Raw genomic sequence first — 17,842 nt, forward strand, 5'->3', positions numbered from 1 at the left:
TTTTAGATCAGTGCTCGCGAAAAACATATGGGAGATAACTCTGTATTCTTGTTTTGATAGATTCGCGCAATAATTCAGCATGCTGTCAGAGAGAAACTGGCGATAGCCGTGGACCGATGATTATCAGAATGGTGTAGCAGATGACGCATTGAACCGGGAAAGTTTCGAACGAGGTATTACAACATCAATGACATCCGTCATCACAAAATTTTTGACACGATTTTGGCCACAGGTTAATTATCTAAGTGTCCGCACTTGTCACATTTTGTAAAAGACTGATTTGTCGGTGATATTTCACTGTTTGAATTAAATTTTCTCTACTGCTTGTAGAGCAGCATTATGGTTAAACGGGTCCCTGTGCAGTTGTCCGTTTTAGCAAGCCTGAGTTCAGGGCTGGACTTGCATTTTCCCACAGAACACTCAAGATTAGCTTTACACGCAAAGCTGACATTGTCTGTACTTACTACTGTCTCTTTGAATATTTTTGAGCACCTTCCAAACACAAAAACAACACCTCATATTTGCAACATATTTTATTTTGCAATGAAAATATGCAACTCTATCCATGCGCACCTTTTGGCAGTCACATATATATATGAGTTTAAGTCTGCCTCTGACATCACATGGCTCGAAGAAGGAAAATCCAGTGCTAAATCAATACAAACTTAGAGGAGGGGATCACTGGCAACATAACATGCATGCATTTGTTTGTGAATTTAGATGAACCAATAATTATGTCACTCAGTTTGTAATCTTAATGTTTGTGCGTTCACAGCAGGTGAAGGTGGGGACGAAGGGGGGAAGGACAGCTACATCGTCAGCGGCTCCACAGATTGTACCCTCAAAGTCTGGTCCCTCAAAACAGGTGAGAACACCACAACATGATCACTGTCGGGGATGGCCAAATCTCAAAATTGTAACTCGCCAGCCGGGCGAGTAACTTCAAGAAAGTCACTATCCCATCAGAAACTTTGTGGGCCCGGTACATACCACAGTTAGTGCATCAGTGTTTATATGGCTTTGAAACTGGATAGTACAACCAAATGTGTTGCATTTGACCAGAATTTTCATTGCCAGCCGGGCGAGTTACCAGGCTGTTTCTCCTAGCCCAGCTGGTTTTTTACTCGCCCCTGGCAATCAGGGCGGACGGTTGTGACATAATTGCATACTGTCATTGGTATACTCTAAAGTGAATTATTAGGATTATGATTTGTTTACATACGTTTGACTTGTAGGCAAGGTTTACTGCTGTCAGTTTGGTTGAAATCACAAACATTTCTCAATTTCATCCGATCGGACCCTGCACTTTGGTCCTACCCAGTTGGGCACTATATTGTGCATACCACCCCTAGAGCAGCCTTTGTGTACTCTTTTAGAAAAAAAGTTTTGGATTGGAATGTCCGCTGAAGTTTTGCTGCCTCATACGTATTGAATTAACATGTTCCTGCTGGCTTGTGCTTCTCAGCCTTGAGTGAATGTACACAAAGAACCAGTATCAGTGTTTCTTGCAAGGGGGTTCATTTTCCAGTGTTAGCTCCCTTGAACCACAATTTGTTCCAAGCCCAGATTGTTGCAAAAACTGTATGTGTTGTGAGTTATGTCCGTGATATTGCTCCTCCTGCTACTATGTTATGTTTAGTGTCCCTGCATTTGTGATGTTTGGTATAACATGGGAAGGAAAGTGTCAGTGAATACTAGATGAGTATTAACTCAAGTCAAGTCAAAATTCTTTGACTTTCTCTTCAGGAATTTGGTTGGTGGGAATTGTATGTTTTTGAGTCAGGCAACTTCACATTTAAAAAAAAAATATATGGTGATGTTAAAATAAGTTATTAATTCGTTTCAAGACTATGATAAAACTGGGACCAGACTGCTTGTATAACCACCTCATTCTGGAAACATTGACACATGGCTGTTTTGTGTGTTTGCAGGAAAAGAAGTGAAGTCGGTGTACACGTTTAGCCCTGTGACTTGCCTGGACTATTGCTACACCACACATCTCCTGGTCACTGCTTCTGGTGAGTCGCTTAGTGTGTGCTTTGTGTGTGTGCTATGTGTCATCGTGTGTGCAGCTTGTGTGTGTGCTTTGTTTGTGCTTGGACTATTGCTACACCACACATCCCCTGGTCACTGCTTCTGGTGAGTCGCTTTGTGTGTGCCTTATGCGTGTGCTATGTGTCATTAGTGATTTAGACAATGAAGATGATGAAGGTTCAGGGTCAAGGGGCAGCACTCTGGCTGGGGTCCAAGTTGCAAAGCCCTTGCACCGCTGCCCCCCCCCCCCCCCCCCCCCCCCCCCCCCCCCCCCCCCCCCGTTAATGAAGGCATATGAGTGTTTCTGTTGACACAGCTGAGAGCCACTACATGCAAGACATCGCATAAAATCTATACATCTTGATAAGTTTCAGTACTCCTCATCGAATCTGGGATGAATACATGTTCAACAAATAATTGAGTTACAGTAAAACTCCCCTTTTCCTACTTTCAACAAGCCGAGAAAAGGAGGTTTGAGAAGGCAGTCAAACTCAATCAATCAATCAATCAATCAATCAATCAATCAATCAATCAATCAATCAATCAATATGAGGCTTATATCGCGCGTATTCCGTGGGTACAGTTCTAAGCGCAGGGATTTTTATTTTTTTATTTTTGTTTTATGCAATTTATAGCGCGCACATATTCAAGGCGCAGGGATTTATTTATGCCGTGTGAGATGGAATTGTTTTACACAATACATCACGCATTCACATCGACCAGCAGATCGCAGCCATTTCGGCGCATATCCTACTTTTCACGGCCTATTATTCCAAGTCACACGGGTATTTTGGTGGACATTTTTTATCTATGCCTATACAATTTTGCCAGGAAAGACCCTTTTGTCAACCGTGGGATCTTTAACGTGCACACCCCAATGTAGTGTACACGAAGGGACCTCGGTTTTTCGTCTCATCCGAAAGACTAGCACTTGAACCCACCACCTAGGTTAGGAAAGGGGGGAGAAAATTGCTAACGCCCTGACCCAGGGTCGAACTCGCAACCTCTCGCTTCCGAGCGTAAGTGCGTTTACCACTCGGCCACCCAGTCCAAATTGAAAGAGGTTATGAACAGAAAGTCTGAGAAAGGAAGGTCAGGAGTAAGTCTTAAATTGAGGGTTCTACTGTACCGTGTATACTACATTGGGTGTGCACGTTAAAGATCCCACGATTGACAAAAGGGTCTTTCCTGGCAAAATTGCTTAGGCACAGTTAATAATTGTCTACCATACCCGTGTGACTTGGAATAAGGCCGTGAAAGGTAAATATGCGCCGACATGGCTGCAATCTACTGGCCGTATAAAATTTCATCTCACACGGCATCACTGCAGAGCGCCTAGAACTGTACCCACGGAATATGCGCGATATAAGCCTCATTGATTGATTGATTGATACTGACAGTAATTTGCACCTGACTTTTTTTTCTCAAAATACAAAACTGTTTTAAAATCTGGAGTTGTGACTTTTTTCCGCCTGTGAACTTTTATCCCCAGATGGGGAGGGAATCGATGTGGTTATCTACAGTGAAAATGTGTTGTGTACAGATGACGGTTAAGTAGAACTGTGGGAGGCATGTGGGTAAGTACAGCGGGGATGTGTTGGTTTAAACAGTTTCATTAAAAAAGAATGACCAATAACAATGGGAATGCGTTGTGCTCAGATGGCGGTAAGGTGGAACTGTGGGACCTCAGGACAGCCGAGAATGTTTGCTCTGTACGTGCCCACGAGGAAGCTGTCACTGGAGTGAAGGTAACTTGCATGCACTCACACACACACACACACACACACACACATATATTTGCACACACATACACACACACATATTTGCACACATATATTTGCACACATACATACACACACACATATATTTGCACACACACACATACACACACACACAAACACACACACACACACACAAACACACACACATTTGCACACACAACTGGGCATGGGCTATCTGTCTTAACAGTCACAACATTGGAGAGTTATACATATGTATTAACAGTAGAGTAACTATAAATTCCTTTCCCAGACAAACACGCGCTTTATGATGTATTTATAAATGTTTTGAAAGTGACAGGTTTTTATAATTTATGTTTCATATTACAGTATTACTTACAGAGCTCATACTTTACCCAAGGGAGGTCATATGCATAAGTCTTGAACTAATTTGACATTTTGTTAATTTTTACGTGAGAGCAAAATTTCATTGCAAGAGTAATGTCAGGTAATTAATTATGGGTGCAGTTGTTAGTGCACATGCGCTGAGTCAACCATTGTTCTTGTGAAGGACAGTTATAAATATGTTTTGTTGGTTTACGTTGGAAATAGTTTCATAATTCTTGTTTTTGGGTCAGGCTTTAGGTATCTGAATTATTTTCATACTTTGTTTTAAATGAATAAATGGAGTGCACTTAAGGTGGTCGTCTACATTTTATCTTTTTTTCAAGAATCGTATAGTTAGATTTCAGTAAAAAGTTATGTCAGATGATGAATGAACCATGGGGAGAAAAGTAATAGACATTTTTTTTTTTTAAAAAGGTTTTATTTTTGGGTAGTGTGACTCGCACTTTCTGTTTGCTGAGAACATGTGCTTTGCCTAAAAATATCGACCAATCAAATTCATGTCATGCTGACAGCCACGCCCACACAATCACAGCAACAGTTTGACACTGGGTATTGGAGCGCTGTCCACGATTTGTTTTAAACGAACGAAATGCACGGTATTCGACAGGAGTTTTGCCATCGGCATTTGCCAAATAAGGATACATGTATCCTACTATGCTGGAATACCATAACAAATTTTCAAATGGCTACCCTGGCTTCGTCCTTCTTGTTCAAAGGGGGGTGTATTTTTGATATTTGTAAGGAATAGACTCAGCATTTTAATGGTCAAATGTTTATTTATGTATACAAATGTAGACAACGACCTTCAAATCAGATTTGCCGAAACAGTCACATTGGCCATTGAAAACCTTTGAAATATGTAATGAAGTATGAGTAGCTCACGTCTTTGGGATTCAACAAACCTGGGAAGCTGGCTGCTTCATTTGTTGGACAGCTTTAATGAGCTTTGGAGGATTGGAATTAAGGAAGGAATTTACAATGATTATCCCTTTTCGGATAGCGTGGGTGGCATGTAGTGATGTACGACCCATACTGTGCAAAGAGGCGAAAAAGAGTTTATCCCTATTCAAATGGTGTGGGTCGTGTATGACCCTTATTTTTTACGTTGAATCCTTCTTCTAAAGTATTGGTTGTACATGTACTTGACCCACATCATCCAGACTGTGTAGTCCAAAGTGTGATCCGGTTGAGTGGAAGCCTTTTGTCTTGTATCTTTCCCTACAGGTACAGCAGAACACTGTCATCAGTTCAGGTGCCGATGGTCTGGTCATGGTCCACGAGGTTCGTGCGCGCTCACTGATGCGTGTCTTTGTGTCAGAGGACGTCAAGTTGACCTCGGGGTCAGGGAAGGTCCACCAGCGAATGATTCGAAGCCTGGCTGCGGCCGGTCACACAGTGGTGCTCGGAGACGATGCTATCAACATCAAGCTGCTCGACTGGAAGAAAGGCACGCTTTTCGTTCATGTTCTTTTTTTCATGAGATTGTGTGTGTGTGTGTGTGTGTGTGGGGTGGGTGCATACATGTGTGTGTGTGGGGGGAAGGGTGCATACATGTTTGTGTGTGTGTGGGGGGGGTGCATACGTGTGTGTGTGAGTGTGTGGGGGGGTGCATACGTGTGTGTGTGTGAGTGTGTGGGGGGGTGCATAAATGTGTGTGTGGGTGCTCTTGCGTGCATGTGTGTGTGTGTGTTCCAACAGACTATTCACTTTGACACTGTGATTACTTGCCTTCACTGATCAAACGGGTGCAACAGTTTCACAACCGACAAACAAAAACACAACACACCTTTACAGGTGGTTTTCAGTCATCGTCTATTGTAAACTTCCTGTTGTTTTTGATATTTCTTGTTTAAACTGTTCTTCATATTTACACACTTGAGACAACACAGCAACATAGTCGTTTTCATTGTTATTATGTTTGTTATGTCAGGTGTTGTGAGCAAGCTGGTGAACCATGTCAGTGAGTTTGCGTCGACGGACGCTGTGTGTCTGTGGGACGATCTGCTCTTCAGCTCCAGCTACGACCTGGACCATGGCACTGGCTACATCAACGGTGAGCACCCTCCCTGACTCTTGTGCCGGGAGATAGCTCACTCCGTAGCAGCGCTGGCTTTGAAACTGAACATGAAATTAACACATACCCTTACTCTGCCTTCCAATTGTCATGTAAAGTTAGCTGGAGGTCTTCTTCTTCTTCTTCTTCTTCTTCTTCTTCTTCTTCTTGTTCTTGTTCTTCTTCTTCTTCTTCTTCTTCTTCTTCTTCTTCTTCTTCTTCTTCTTCTTCTTCTTCTTCTTCTTCTTCTTCTTCTTCTTCGTTTGTGTTCCTCAGCTATTTTACCCTCAGCTTCACCTCATGGTTTGAGTTTTTCATGTCACACCTTTGTTTTTTCCCTGGGCGGGGGTTACACAATGAGGTGACTTCCCTTGCTGCACCCCTTAATGCCAACTTGTAACACCCTGCAGAATTTTTTTCTGAGTTAAAAAACGTGACAATTCCACAGGCAAACTGATGCCACACACTTCATCCTCAAAATAGCAAATAAACTCTAAACATAGACAGCGTTTAATTTACATTTTGCTCAAAATAGCCAAGATATGTAACTTCACCACGAACAAACTGATTGTCATACATTTCATCCTCAAAATAGCAAAGCAACTCTTAACATAGACAGGGAAGACCCTTTGTTTTAGATTTCGCTCAAAATAGCCAGGATGTGTAACACTACAGACGTTTTGCCGTGCATACTAATGCATCAACCGGATTTCAGCTGGTGTCAGTGTGTGGTGTAATTTACTGCTGTGACGTAGCCGTAAATATACTTAACTGTGTCCTTGACTTTACAAAAGTGTAAGGGAAAGTTTCAGTGTAATTGTAGTTGCATGTTTGTGTGTTATATCAATTTTTGTGCAAGACAATAAAATTCTTTGTTCCTTGCATCAGGAGAAACGCATGATAAGGATTTATTTCAAAGCTCGGTTTTTCAGGAATAAAATATCCTAGTGCAATTTCTTGTTTGTTGTTTGTTTGTTTGTTCTTAATTTCACGTTTGTTAACTCATTTTGGACAATTCCAGATTTTTCCGGTAGCGAAATGCGCCTCTCAGCGCCTAATACCGGAATTTTACGGTTACTCTGCTCCTGTCCAAAATCTCGCTATTATCCACTGGATTCTACCCGATCCATGTTTTCAATGCTGAGGCCGTTACTGTTGCTTGCAGGTTTCCGGCACGTGCGATGACCAAATTAAATATGAGCGTGTTTCTTTTTTAAATGTGAGGCAATGTGGTCCAGATAGGGTTAAGGCAATCTTCAGTATACTGTTGAAATGATAATGGTTGAAGAGGGCAGTTGTGTAGATTTGTCATGAGTATAGGCATAGATAAAAATTTCCACCAAAATACCCGTGTGACTTGGAATAATAGGCCGTGAAAAGTAGGATATGCGCCAAAATGGCTGCGATCTGCTGGCCGATGTGAATGCGTGATGTATTGTGTAAAAAAAATTCCATCTCACACGGCATAAATAATTCCCTGCGCCTTGAATATGTGCGCGATATAAATTGCATAAAAAAAAAAAGAAAATAAATAAATAAATAAATCCCTGCGCTTAGAACTGTACCCCCGGAATACGCGCGATATAAGCCTCATATTGATTGATTGATTGATTGAGTATGATTGTTTGATTATTTTTAAGCTTTCAAAGTCAATGAAAAGTTCCCAAATTTGTGAGGTTTGTGTCAGCATTGTTTTTGGTAATAAAAGAATGGTATTGTGAGACAAAATTCTATGTTGTACATTTATTACGACAGACACTACTATTTTGTTCTTGTTCTGGTGTTTGTAAAATGCTTGTCATTTTAAAATTCTTGTGTACGCAACATTAGTCATTTTATTTCTTTTGACTTTTCTCTTGATGACTTTAGATGAATATCCAACTAACTTGTAATGTAATAATGATTATAATAATGAAAATGAAACCTTTTAATATAGCTCTTAATTTACCACCAAATTCACCATCACAGGGTGCTTTATACAATTTGAGAAAAAAACAAAACATAATTCAACACTTCACACTTGAAATAAGTTAAGGCAAATGCATTGTACATATATCACTGACCATCATGAACAACTCACCTAAAACACAGTATTTGGTATTTATTATTTGGTAATGTGGTATTTATTGTTTGGTAATGTGGTATTTAGTATTTGGTAATGTGGTATTTAGTATTTGGTAATGTGGTAGTTAGTATTTGGTAATGTGGTATTTAGTATTTGGTATATCTCATTCTTCAAAGGGGAATTGCCTCAAGGACATTTGGGCTGTTTTTTTAGGCCTGGGGATAGCAGCTTATGTGCAGTGACAGAATTGTGCTACCCATATGAAATGACAGATTCAAAACGATGTTCTCTTCCTACACACATTTAGTTCTCTCATGTGACTCATCAGCTTGTCTTTTCCTTGTGTGAAGGTTAGCGTGACATGGCTTTTAACAGAATGGCAAATAACATGTAGACTTTGCTGGATATTTGTGGAAATGACAGGAAATATGATTGACAGTGGGGGAGGAAGACGTTGAACCCACAAGGTCACACTGATGACGCAGTGACATTGATTATGCAAATCTGGTTTTATGACGTTTTTCTTTTGGATTTATTATGCATAACACCCTACTTTTCTTCACCCCCTTTTTTTGTTAGTTCATTGTTAAAGTTGTTTTTGCAAGGCCTGTGAATGATCTTGCTGTATAAAGACCATGGTTTATACATTTTGTTACTGTACTTTTGACAAGATTTAAACACCCCTTTGTATAGCAGGACAGTATTGTTTATTTTTGTTTATTTTACATAAGAAACACAAGATGGCAAGGGGTCAATAGACCATGAAAGAAGGAGGGAGGGGGGAGGGATATAAATTGTTATTTTTATCAGGCAGTCTGCTATGTTCAAGGATTATCAATATTCTTTTTAGACCGAGGATCTTGAAAATGTAAAGTTGTGTGTGTGTGTATATTTTATCAATTTTAGATAAGAATGAGGATCAGAGTAATTTAATCCTTTGAAAATAAATCTCTTTGTCTTTAGTGCTGGGGGGGGGGGGGGGGGGGGGGGGGGATTTTGTGAGACTATTAGTTATTGTAGTCTTGCATTTTGAAAAGGTTCTTTTTCCTTGTATGGGATGTGTTTGTTGAGACGTTTGCCTCAACATCTCCCTCTGTATTTTTGTCTGTTGATTGCCAATTTCCCTTCATCACATTTGTTCTGCACCCTTTTCACATTGAGCAGACACACACACAAACACATGCACGCACACCCCTGGACATGACGATGAGTTAGTTTATTGAGGAGAACGCATTCTGACCACAAACATGTAATTCCAACCTCTTTAACCTTCTCCATACCCCTCCATCAAATATCCCCTTACTGGATACAGTAGAAACCCCTTGTGAGGACCCCCCCCCCCCACCTCCATCCCCCCTCCATAAACAAAAATAGAGAGAAAAGTGCAGACTTAAAATCTTAGAGAGCGGAGCTTTATACTGCTGTGGGTCTTAAACTTTTAAATCAACGTGATATTATATGTTATTCGTATTTTAAGCCAAAATATAACATTTAACTCAGATCAAGACAGTCTTTTTTTTCTCTGAAACATCACTGGCAGTTGATGTGAAAAGAAGGACTATCGATTTTTGTGTCAAATGAGATATTTTGGCTTAAAATACAAATAACATTTAGGAATCAATCCATTTAGAATTCCTGTTATTTTTTACGATTGAACGCACACAAATATTCACTTTTTTGTAGTCTTGGCCAGGCGCCTAAGTACGAGATTTTCTCGGCCTCTGACGTCACATGGCTCGAAGAAATCCAATGTTCAATGGATACATAATTCCTGTTTATACAGTGGAACCCCCCTTTAAGACCTCCAAAAATGAGAATCAGGTCTGAAAAAGGAGGGAGTCTGAAAATGGAGTTAAATTTACAGAGGTTATGAACAGCACATCTGAAAATACAGGGTCTTAAAAAAGGGGAAGTCTTAGATTGGGGGGTCTTAAAAGGGGGGTTCCACTGTACTGTAGTTACCCCCCGCGGGTTTGGGGGAAGGATTTACCCCTCCCTGGTCCCCCCGCGGGTATGGGGGAAGAATTTACCCGATGCTCCCCAGCATGTCGTAAGAGGCGACTAACGGAATCTGTTTCTCCTTTTACCCTTGTTAAGTGTTTCTTGTATAGAATATAGTCAATGTTTGTAAAGATTTTAGTCAAGCAGTATGTAAGAAATGTTAAGTCCTTTGTACTGGAAACTTGCATTCTCCCAGTAAGGTAATACATTGTACTACGTTGCAAGCCCCTGGAGCAAATTTTTGATTAGTGCTTTTGTGAACAAGAAACAATGGACAAGTGGCTCTATCCCATCTCCCCCCTTTCCCCGTCGCGATATAACCTTCGTGGTTGAAAACGACGTTAAACACCAAGTAAAGAAAAGAAAAGTACTGTAGTTACCATTGTAACAAAGAGACCAAAATGCACTGTACTCACGTTAAAATGACCAACACGGAACGAATTCAGTATTCATCATTGAGTACAGTGCTTGTTGGTCTCTTTGTTGTACGCTCTCACGTGCAGTCGCCATTAACAAGAAACACTTAACAAGTGGCTCTATCCCATCTCCCCCCTTTCCCGCAGTGGGGCACTGCGGTTATGAAATTAAAAGCCCCTCCTGTTTTTGGAACCACAGGAGCTTTCTAGTTTGCTGTTAGGTAGATTTTTGGTTCCTCTTTCCTGTCATGCTCTCTTTTTCTTCATGAATTCTTTTCTTTTTTCTGCCTTCTTGCTCATTCACCTGTATTTTTGCCAAAAATCTCTTCTCTTGCCGCTTGTCTCGCGATTCATGTATAGTTTAATCTGTTAGTGTTCTGATGTAAGTCCAGCAGTAGATAGGTTAAGCCTATTTTAACATACTGGAAACTGGTAATCTTCCAGTAGGTATTAATTTAGTTTTACTAAAGCCTGCTGGGACACAAGTAATGGGTAGTGCATTTGTAAACAGGAATCGCTTGACAAGTGGCCCCCTTCATCCCCCCCTTCCTCGTCCTGATATGGCTCTGCGTAGTCGGCTGGACGTTAAGCAACAAATAAACAAAAAAAAATCTCCCCCCTTTCCCCTATCCCATCTCCCCCCTTTCCCTCGTCGCGATATAACCTTCATGGTTGAAAACGACGTTAAACACCAAATAAAGAAAGTAAAGAAAGCAGTCGCCATTGTTTATTTACCATTGACATTGTAACACTTGAACATTTTTTTTTTTAATTTTGTGTGTGTTTCAGTGCGTGCATTCAGTAGCAGGGAGTACCTGGCGACTCTGGATGACGAGGAAATGGAGGGGACAGACAGGATCGTGTGTCTCGCCTGCACGCGCCTCCCGTCCGGTAACACCGTCATCATCTCCGGTGGCCCTCAGCTCAAACTGTGGGAGCTGATCCCCCCTGGGCAAAGGTAAGCTTACATTCTTTACTCAAGCTCTTTCTGGACATTATTGAATTGTATCAGACGGGCGCAGTGGCCTAGTGGATAAGACGCCGGCCTCCCAAGTGGAAAGGTCGTTGGTTCAATCCCGGCTGCACCTCGTGGGTTAAGGGTGGAGATTTTTCAGATCTCCCAGGTCAACTTAAGTGCACCCCTGCTAGTGCCTTATCCCCCTTTGTGTGTGCACGCAAGCACAAGAGGGAGTGTGCACGAAAGAGATCCTGTAATCCATGTCAGAGTTTGGTGGGTTATAGAAACACGAAAATACCCAGCATGCATCCTCCGAAAGTGGTGTATGGCTCCCTAAATGGCGGGGTAAAAATGGTCATACACTTAAAAACCCACTTGTGTACATGGGAGTTTCAGCCCATTAACGCAGAAGAAGAATGGAGTTGAATGGGTTTGGAAGGTATGGGACATTTCTGGAAAGTTGGGACAAGTTTTGGGAAATTCAGGCAAATTTAAGGAAGTTTGGGGAAAGATATAAAAATTTAGATTTGGGAAAATTAAACAAAAAAACGTGCGAGAGTTGTGAAGCACAAAAACATCAAAATCGCCAAAAATTGAGTCGCGAAAATACTACATCGATATCGTGACCATTTCAACAGCAATCCAACCTTTTTTAAGTGGTGTGTGTGTGTGTGTGGGGTGGGGGGGGGGGGGGTGTCTGTTTCCACATCAAACAGATTTAACGGCTTGACATGTAGCTTAGTTTGTGCTGACTGGTGATGCGTCGCATAGTGGCCCTGTTTTGATCCATGGTTTATGATCAAAGCGGAAGTCATGCATCACTGCCCTGCTTATATTGTCAAACATCTGGGTTGTTGCCCTTGGTCTGTGAATTAGGTAATGTTCGTTTTTATTGTGTCAGACGTTTCCAGCTTGTTCGTGATGTGAAAACTGGGCTGTGTCTGTTCTCTGTGACACTGTGTTCACCTATATTTGCTTTGAACTGCGTTTGGTTAAACTTAAAGAAATACATTAGCATTAATGGCATCAACCTTTATAGCCAACTCCAAACAAAAAGCGCATTCATGCATGAATGCACAAACACATAATGTGCACACGCACAGATGGAAAGTGGGACAGTTTATTGGCCCCATATAACTCATGAGGTTATCCCTGATGGGAACGTAGGTAAAAATAAAACACGCAGAGTGTGACACACAGAGACCTACAAACACAAAGAAACAAACATTGGAAGCTTGTTACACTACAGCAACACCATAAAACACAAACACCATCACACACCATTACGCAGACCGACAATGAGACAGTCACAGTCACACACACATACGCATGCACGCATACTTTTGTTTTTCTCTCTCATCGCCGAAATAGTGTTTATATTCGTTCCTGGTATGGATAAAAAGATTAAAAAATATTACATTATCTATTGCCAATCGTATTTAAAAGAATATTTCTCATGGAGAATATTGACTTTGTCTGAAGCACAAAAACATCAAAATCGCCAAAATTCAAGTTAAGCCCAAATTCCACAACGACATTGTGACCATTTAAACAGCAATCCAGCCTCTTTTTGGCTCACGTAAGTGTAGCCTATGCGATCGTAACTTTGTTTGTCTGTGCGTGCGTGCGTATGTGCGTGCGTGCGTGCGTATGTCTGTGGTAGAAACTCTAACATTTGAAGACGTCACATTACATTGACGTCACATTATGACATAAGAGGGTTAGACGTCACGCGAAGGAAGTACTGAAAGTCTCGGTCATTATTATTTTGAGCGGGCCGAGACTAGTTGGCAGTCGTGTCCCTGTAAGTAGGCTACATGCAGACAGACAGATCTAGATCTAGTGTCTCGCTTTCTTGCACAGTTTCTCCTATGCTCTTACTGTGTGTGTGTGTGTGTATGTGTGTGTGTGTGTGTGTGTGTGTGTGTGTGTGTGTGTGTGTGTGTGTGTGTGTGTTACTGTTTGTCGATTTCTTACGTGAGCCTTGATGGCTTCGCCTCTTGTTTTTGAGTCACTTGAGAAAAAGTGACTCTATGTAATCGGTCAGTGTTAGTCTGTCCGGCCGGCCGTCCGGCCGGCCGTCCGGCCGGCCGTCCGGCCGGCCGTCCGTAGACACCACCTTAACGTTGGACTTTTCTCGGAAACTATCAAAGCGATTGGGCTCATATTTTGTTTAGTCGTGACCTCCAATGACCTCTACACTTTAACGATGGTTTCGTTGACCTTTGACCTTTTTCAAGGTCACAGGTCAGCGTCAAAGGAAAAATTAGACATTTTATATCTTTGACAAAGTTCATCGGATGTGATTGAAACTTTGTAGGATTATTCTTTACATCAAAGTATTTACATCTGTAGCCTTTTACGAACGTTATCAGAAAAACAAGGGAGATAACTAGCCTTTTCTGTTCGGCAACACACAACTTAACGTTGGGCTTTTCTCGGAAACTATAAAAGTGACCGGGCTCAAATTTTATGTGAACGTGACTCATTGTGTTGTGAATAGCAATTTCTTCCTGTCCATCTGATGCCTCATATAATATTCAGAACTGCGAAAGTGACTCGATCGAGCGTTTGCTCTTCTTGTTTTATATGTTCTTTTATTTTAATGAAGGTAAAACCGCAAGCAACTTTGCAACAAAACACCCAAAAAGAGAACATGACAAAACAGCAATATTTTACCCCCCCCCCCCCCCCCCCCCCCCCCCCCCTGCTAACAGGAAGTTGTTTGTAAAGTCAGATGAGAGAGGGGGGTATTTTGGTACAGTGGAACCCTCCTCTTAAGACTTCAACAGATCATCAATTTGGGTCTTAAAAACAAGGCGAGTCATAAAATGGGGGTAAATATACTGAGGATATAATTGTCTTAAAAGGGAGGGAATCTTCATTTGGGGGTCTTAAAAGGGGGGTTCCACTGCAGGAGATGGGAGGGGGGATAGGGGGGGGGGGGGTGAAGCATGTCAGAGGAATGCAGGTTAACAGGAGACACTTGACCCAGACACATCCTTCACGCCCCACTGACCCTGCTTGCCTTGAACAATACAGAGAAGGGGGGGGGGGGGGAACCAGAGAGGGAGAGAGAGAGAGAGAGGGGGGGGGGGGTAGAGAGAGATGATGGTGACGGAACTTTGTTTTACGAGGATAAAGGTTTATAGGCACATTGCCTTGTTTAACAACCTGAGAGAGGGAGAGAGAGAGAGAGAGAGGAGAGAGAGATAGAGAGAGAGAGGGGGGGGGGGGAGAGAGGGAGAGAGAGGGGGGGGGGGGGAGAGAGGAGAGAGATGATGATGATGGAGCTTTATTTTACAAGGATAGAGGTAAAAGGCTACGTCTTTTCTTACAACCTGTCCTTGCATCTAGATATTAATTTTTGACTCACATGCGAAGCAAAAGTGAGTCTATGTACTCACCCGAGTTGTCCGTCCGTCCGTCCGTCCCGGCGTCCGTCCGTCCGTCCGTCCGTCCGTCCGGAAAACTTTAACGTTGGATATTTCTTGGACACTATTAAGTCTATCAACACCTGATGTGGCCTGATGGTGTATGGTTACAAGATCTCAAAAAACATGTGCGGCAACTTGACCTCACTTCAAGTTCAAGGTCACAGGGGCCGTAATTGTTGTCTTAAAAACGACCATTTTTCACATTTTCGCATTTTTTTCTGAAGTTATCGAGAATGGCAACCTTAGCTATGTATGCTATACAGGGCAATGTAAGCCCTATCTTTGGACACCAGTTTGGTTGACCTTGCTTCAAGGTCAAGGTCGCAAGGGTCCTTTAAAGTTGGATTGTATACATATTTTGAAGTGACCTTGACCCTGAACTATGGAAGATAACTGTTTCAAACTTAAAAATTATGTGGGGCACATGTTATGCTTTCATCATGAGACACATTTGGTCACATATGATCAAGGTCAAGGTCACTTTGACCCTTATGAAATGTGACCAAAATAAGGTAGTGAACCACTAAAAGTGACCATATCTCATGGTAGAAAGAGCCAATAAGCACCATTATACTTCCTATGTCTTGAATTAACAGCTTTGTGTTGCATGACCTTGGATGACCTTGGGTCAAGGTCACATGTATTTTGGTAGGAAAAATGTGTAAAGCAGCTCTTAGTGTATGATGTCATTGCTAGGTTTAGTTATTTGACCTTGACCCTGAAGGTCAAGGTAATGTAAAGGTCAAGGTCAAGCATGTGAGTCGTATGGGCTTTGCCCTTCTTGTTGTTTATTAAATAGCAAACAGAAATACAAGCAATCAAACAAAAAAATACAGAAACAAATAAAAACCAAATTAGCAAATAACAAAACCAACAAACAAATAAAAAAAAACATTGAAAATCTAAAAGAAATCAGCAAGAAACAACTATAATTTGTTGAGAACCTAATTACGATTTTGAAGCTGCCGGCAGTAACACTCCAACGTTGGCGATAATGCCTGTGTGTCTGTGTGTGTGTGTGCATGTTCCTGCAATAACAGTCTTTGCTGAGCACATTGTTACTGTAGTTTGACACTAATATATATTTATATAGTGCTAGTTCTGTCAGCTCCCTACCTCCTTGTTTAGCAGCACAGCAATGCGAGTTTCTTCATCAACAGGAGTTAAGAATATTGTTGCGGTTGCCTCCCTTACACTGCTTGTGCGTTCACATTTATTCTGATGACTTTCTCAGGAAGTCGTGTTGTTTTTGTGGAGGAAATTCATTGCTCCTTTTTGTTCATTTATGTATTTATGTATCTATTTTAAAAAATGGTTTTATCTAGTTTCATGTCCAGAAAGTTTTGTTTAGATTGTGAATACCTCCGAGATGACAAGTTCTAGTGCAAACCGGTTCATCCCATGCACCCACCCTCCTCTCCCATTAACAATTTCATCTTATTCCTTGTCGGTCCCTGATTCCAAAAACATATAGATATGATATGTTTGGATTAAAAACAAACTCAGTAAGCTAAAAAGAATAGACATACAGAAAAATCCTTCTCAGCGCGACCACTACCGCACTATTCTGCATGGCTTGTCGATTTCACTGCCTTTGCCACGAGCGGGTGGACTGACGAAACTACGAGTATGTGGTCTTGGTGGTCCATTTTATGACTCACCTTGTTTTTAAGACCCAAATTGATGATCTGTTGAAGTCTTAAGAGGAGGGTTCCACTGTACCAAAATACCCCCTCTCTCATCTGACTTGACCCTTTACAACAACTTCCTGTTAGCAGGGGGGGGGGGGGGGGGGGGGTAAAATATTGCTGTTTTGTCATGTTTTCTTTTTGGGTGTTTTGTTGCAAAGTTGCTCGTGGTGAAAAAAGCAGAGCGTTCAGTTTCATTCTGTGAGTTCGACATCTTGACTAAATGTTGTTATTTCGCCTCACGCGACTTGTTTTTTCTTCTTTTCCCCCCTCTCGCTTGGTTATCACATTAAATTCATGTCTCTAATAGGTACATGTACTAATTCATGTCTCTAATAGGTACATGTACTAATTCATGTCTCTAATAGGTACATGTACTAATCCATGTCTCTAATAGGTACATGTACTAATTCATGTCTCTAATAGGTACATGTACTAATTCATGTCTCTAATAGGTACATGTACTAATTCATGTCTCTAATAGGTACATGTACTAATTCATGTCTCTAATAGGTACATGTACTAATTCATGTCTCTAATAGGTACATGTACTAATCCATGTCTCTAATAGGTACATGTACTAATCCATGTCTCTAATAGGTACATGTACTAATTCATGTCTCTAATAGGTACATGTACTAATTCATGTCTCTAATAGGTACATGTACTAATTCATGTCTCTAATAGGTACATGTACTAATCCATGTCTCTAATAGGTACATGTACTAATTCATGTCTCTAATAGGTACATGTACTAATTCATGTCTCTAATAGGTACATGTACTAATTCATGTCTCTAATAGGTACATGTACTAATTCATGTCTCTAATAGGTACATGTACTAATCCATGTCTCTAATAGGTACATGTACTAATCCATGTCTCTAATAGGTACATGTACTAATCCATGTGAGGACGTGAAACACCAAATTTCAGTTCATGCCTGTCTAGTTATGGAAGAAATAGGTCATTCACATTGCATAACCGTGTCAAGAGTTCACTTGAACTCCGGCAGTTTTGAACAGTTCTCAAAGTTCACCGGAGTGTGATTGTGTGCACACCTCC

General features: G+C 41.3%; 1 protein-coding gene across 1 annotated transcript in view; it reads left to right on the forward strand.

Annotated features, from left to right (window-relative positions):
- The window catches only part of LOC138978061 (protein will die slowly-like), a 45,037-nt gene that overhangs the window by 5,305 nt on the left and 21,890 nt on the right, over positions 1-17,842 (forward strand). The window contains exons 6-11 of the mRNA XM_070350689.1: positions 776-865; positions 1,932-2,018; positions 3,694-3,782; positions 5,385-5,607; positions 6,091-6,213; positions 11,485-11,653. Of these exons, the coding sequence (XP_070206790.1) occupies positions 776-865; positions 1,932-2,018; positions 3,694-3,782; positions 5,385-5,607; positions 6,091-6,213; positions 11,485-11,653 (781 nt within the window). The remainder of the gene's footprint in view (positions 1-775; positions 866-1,931; positions 2,019-3,693; positions 3,783-5,384; positions 5,608-6,090; positions 6,214-11,484; positions 11,654-17,842) is intronic.

This window comes from Littorina saxatilis, linkage group LG10, assembly GCF_037325665.1.
Source record: "Littorina saxatilis isolate snail1 linkage group LG10, US_GU_Lsax_2.0, whole genome shotgun sequence".
Lineage (NCBI taxonomy): Eukaryota > Metazoa > Mollusca > Gastropoda > Littorinimorpha > Littorinidae > Littorina > Littorina saxatilis.